This window comes from Gossypium raimondii, chromosome 8 (genome assembly GCF_025698545.1).
Source record: "Gossypium raimondii isolate GPD5lz chromosome 8, ASM2569854v1, whole genome shotgun sequence".
NCBI classification, from domain to species: Eukaryota; Viridiplantae; Streptophyta; class Magnoliopsida; order Malvales; family Malvaceae; genus Gossypium; species Gossypium raimondii.
In genome coordinates, this window is record NC_068572.1 from 39,300,140 (window position 1) to 39,304,226 (window position 4,087).

At 37.2% G+C, this 4,087-nt stretch overlaps 1 protein-coding gene across 2 annotated transcripts; it reads right to left on the reverse strand.

Annotated features, from left to right (window-relative positions):
- Nucleotides 1-357: 357 nt before the first annotated feature.
- On the reverse strand, nucleotides 358-3,748 carry LOC105791407 (homeobox protein BEL1 homolog). 2 transcript variants are annotated; one of them, XM_012619473.2, is made up of 4 exons: nucleotides 2,452-3,748; nucleotides 1,746-2,128; nucleotides 1,445-1,496; nucleotides 358-1,259 (listed from the first exon to the last, which is right to left on the reverse strand). In XM_012619473.2, the coding sequence occupies exons 1-4, from the start codon at nucleotides 3,382-3,384 to the stop codon at nucleotides 606-608; spliced, it is 2,022 nt and encodes a 673-aa protein (XP_012474927.1). In that variant the 5' UTR covers nucleotides 3,385-3,748; the 3' UTR covers nucleotides 358-605. The 2 variants fall into 2 exon arrangements, with proteins under 2 accessions (XP_012474927.1, XP_012474926.1); XM_012619472.2 differs by having other exon boundaries at nucleotides 1,445-1,505; nucleotides 2,452-3,746.
- Between the last annotated feature and the right edge of the window lie 339 nt (nucleotides 3,749-4,087).

The window sequence follows — 4,087 nt, forward strand, 5'->3', positions numbered from 1 at the left end:
AAAAAAAACCTAATGAATTTTTATAAAAAGAAGCTAGTAAAGGTAGCTTTCCATCAGTAGCATAAAACCATAAAAGCATGTTGGTAGTTTACATGAAATATCAGTTCCTTGAAGATGAATTAGGGACCACAACAATTGAAACCACCACAAATATCCTGTAATTCTTATGTGGGGGGAGTTGTCTTGATCTAAAAAGCTAAGGTCCCTCAAACCAAATTGTGTAGCTAAATTAAATTTTCTTTATATAAAAGGCGAAAAAACGAAAATAAAAAATATCTAGTTGGGCCCCAAAAGAAAATGTTGAAAAGTTGAATTGAAACACTTAGGCAGATAGAGAAAGAGACTAACAAAGTGATGTAATAGGTTAAAGATTTAGCAAAACAGATTCAACCCAAAGAGGAAACAAATATCTGTATAACCTAGCATCAATAGCTGGTAATAATTCCAAGTTAGCCTTGTAGTAAATAGACATGCTCTTCCAATTCAAAAGAGCTAGCTACCAGCCATTAAATTAATGTAGCTATATATATGTATTCAGTATTTACCATTGTTGCCTAAACTACTTATCTACCATTTCCATTCTTTCTTTTTTCTCTAATACCTAGCTATCCAGTGAAATCATGAAGCAACTGTGCACCAATCAAGCTCCTGTAAGGCAAATGCTGTGCTTCACCATCAAGAAGTGAGTACTGTACTGGTTGACAATCTTCAATGTGGTCCCTAGGGTAAAAAATTGAACTTTGTGCTGCAGGCGAGAAGGCTAAGCTCACCCCAGTCCCACCATGTTGTTGCAACCCTAACGTCAATGATACACTTCCTCCGCCATTGAAACAACTTTGGTTAGCATTGTAATCACTTCCATTATAAGATGCTCCACCCGATGTGTGATGATGACTGTAGGAAGAGAAGTCCAACTCCATTATACCAGAGGTTTCAAAACTTTGTTTCTGATAATGATGTTGATGCAAGTGCTGGTTTTGAAGGGTTTTGGCACTTTTTGCATCATTTTTTTCTGGGTCATTACTGACAATTGAAGATAGACATTCTGAATCAATTCGAACGAGCTGGTCCGGTGTGGGTTTCTGATCGGTGAGAAGAATATTTGGATTAGGCCGGCCAATATTATCATCACCATCGATAGTAGTAACTGCATCTGAGGAGGCCATGTTGTTTTCGTGCTCCTTCGTTTCTTCCATGTAAATTTCTTCCACCATTGGTTTCCATAGCCTTACCCTCGCATTAATGAACCAATTGGATACCTATTGAAAACATGAATTGAAACTATAATATTATGAATGATCAACTATAGTATTATGATATCTTGATATGATACAAATAAAATAATTGCATATGATAATAATAAATATTTAAGATCCCAACAAGACATGCTCCATCGATAACATAGATTAATTCATGGGGAGTTTAAGAAAATAAAATAACATGCCTGGCTTCTTGAGAGACCAGTTTGGCGGGCTAAGATATGTTTATCAACATCACTGGGATACCTTCAATTAATGAAAATTCGTAGTTAGTATTGAAACTTGGCACCAGCCATGGATGGTAAGGGAAAGATGGGCCCTATACATAAATATATCTTAACGGAATCAAATCTACGTTAATTAAAATAAGAGAGAGAAGTTGACCCAATCAAATATATAGGAAAAGGAAGCTATTGATGGAAATAAGATGACAAAAATAAAATGATTGAGTCTTGTAGTATGAAGGAGAGAAATAGAGATAATTACGGGTGAAGAAAATGCTCAAACAACCAAGCTCGAAGAACAGAAACAGATCTCTCAGGTAGGCCTCTTTTGGGTCTCCATGGCTGATTCTCCATCATGTTCATCTGTTGAAAACACCTTTGTTTCCTCAAAGCTTTATCTATGATCTTCAGCCTTGGTGTTTCGCCTCTCCTTGTGCCCGGTGCAACCGGGTCTTTTTCTCCCATGGCCTTCCTTGTAGCTTGAATCCCACCAACAATCCTATCCCTTAAGCATCTAAAATGTCTTGACATGGCCTTGGAGGCTAAATCTGAATATACTGACGCAGCCCCGCTGCCAGCCACTGCTTCGAAGGAAGACACCACTGCTTTCATTTGATGACTATAGTGTCCGTATCTTCTATCCACCTAAAGATACATGAGAAGAGAGGAAGGGATACAGGAGTGAAAAATAAGCATGGGGATACATACAAAACAAAGGCATGGTAAAAGAAAAAGGATTTGAGGTTCCTGAAAGTAAATGAAAAGCAAGAATTGTCACGGTGTCGGCATTTATGGGAAGGACCCAAGTCAATAAATTAGTTCAAGAAACCAAATATGGAGATCCCCATTTCAATCAACACCCAGTAAAATAAAATTTCATGACTTTTTTATTTTAAAAAAAAAAGTTTTGGAAAAAAAGTAATGATCTTTGAGGATAAAAAGTTGAAAGTGAAATACACATGTAACACCTCTTCCAGCATTGAAAGCAGCTTGGTTTTTCTTTTCTGCAACTCCATGAAGTTAAGGGAATAAAGGGGTTGCTTCCATGAAGAACTGGCTCCATTGTCATCATCACACTGTTTGGTCTTATGGATCTGTTTTTCCTTTGATGCATCAACTTGCGTTGTGCCGAGGCTGCAAAACTCATTCAAAAGTTCCTGAGTTGGGACCAAGAACTTTGAACTCCCCACTTGGAACTGCCCCTGATGATGTAAATTCGCAGCTTCTTCCAGAAATTCGCTTTGGATGGCTTGTTGTTGTTGCTGTTGGATATTTGCAGCCTTTTCGAAGAAACCATCTCTAGAATTTGAACCAATAAACCTCATATCATGTTGCTGATCATGATTGCTGTGACTGGTGGTTTGTCTGAGTTCGAAAGACTGTAGGCCGATAGTCGAAGGATTATTTGATGAAAGAGAGAGTGAAAGACTCTGACTTGGCCTCTCGTTTCCTTCACAAGGAAAAACACATCTATAAGAAGAATCATCAACAAGCAACCTGTTCTCTTGCCAAGGACCTGTCTCCGCTCCCACTATTAGATTCCCAGTACTAGTCTCAGTTTCAGATATCCCAGCTGTGAACTCAGGTTTGTTGAATTCATGTTGATAGAAATCGCTTTTTGACTCATTGATTGTATTGGATGAAGGATCAGGGTTGCTTCCATGTTTGTTCAAGGACCCTTTCCACACCGCCGTGTAACTGTCACCTTGTTGCGGTAGATTCTTTGAAAACCCTATCATCTCCATGCCTGTTGCCAAGTTGAAGATATCTGGGTCTGGGTTGGATTCAAAGCCTTGGATCTGACTCACCGGATGGGAGCTACCAGATGAAACATCTGAGTAACAAAACCCAGTTGATGAGACAATATTCCTTGGTTTATCTTCACAGAGCTCTCTAACCATGTAACCCAAAGTTTTTTTTTTTCTTTTGATCTTCCTTTCTTTTATGCTTCTCTTGCCCACTTGCTTCTAAGATACTGATAAAAAAGTTTATGCTGATTCTGCAATTACAATTCCATCAAGATTCAATCCACGAAGGATTAAAACAAAGATGGACTTTTGTTAACGAAGTTTCTAATAGCAGATCAGATATAGAGGTGGGATGCTGACCCTTGTATGTAGCCGTGATCATAGTTTCTCATATATGCCTCTTTCTCTCTCCTTTTTCCATGTATGGTTGCCTTTTCTTCTCTATATCCACTCTAGCTCAAAGGGGTCAATGCATTAACGATGTGAAAAAAGCCAAAATAGGTATCCTACCCTAGTAAAAAAAAATCCTCCATCGATCCACCTCAATTATTTCACAAAGAACAATAAAATAAACTTAGAATCAAGGAATAAAATAATGAACTAGTAAAATGTTTGATATTAGAGTAAAATAATATTGATTAAAAGATAATATTCTGCTTTCCAAATTACTAAAGCAGGTGCACATAAAAGTAATCCCTAGTATTTCGCTATCAAAACTACCAGCCGCCACATTTAATTTTTCTTAAATAATTTTTAATTTTTAAGCTTAATTAATGATTTAGTCCTCTATATTTTTTTACCATTTTGTCCCTAAAGTATCATTCCCATAAAATTTTAGTCCAGTTATTTAACAAAC

Bases quoted from the DNA above. Each gene is read 5' to 3' on its own strand.
- LOC105791407 (XM_012619472.2), bottom strand. From the start codon at position 3,384: ATGGTTAGAGAGCTCTGTGAAGATAAACCAAGGAATATTGTCTCATCA. The intron at 1,506-1,745 runs GTAATTATCTCT...CATTAATTGAAG, and splicing joins TTTGAGCATTTTCTTCACCC to GTATCCCAGTGATGTTGATA. The intron at 1,260-1,444 runs GCATGTTATTTT...TGTTTTCAATAG, and splicing joins CTGGTCTCTCAAGAAGCCAG to GTATCCAATTGGTTCATTAA.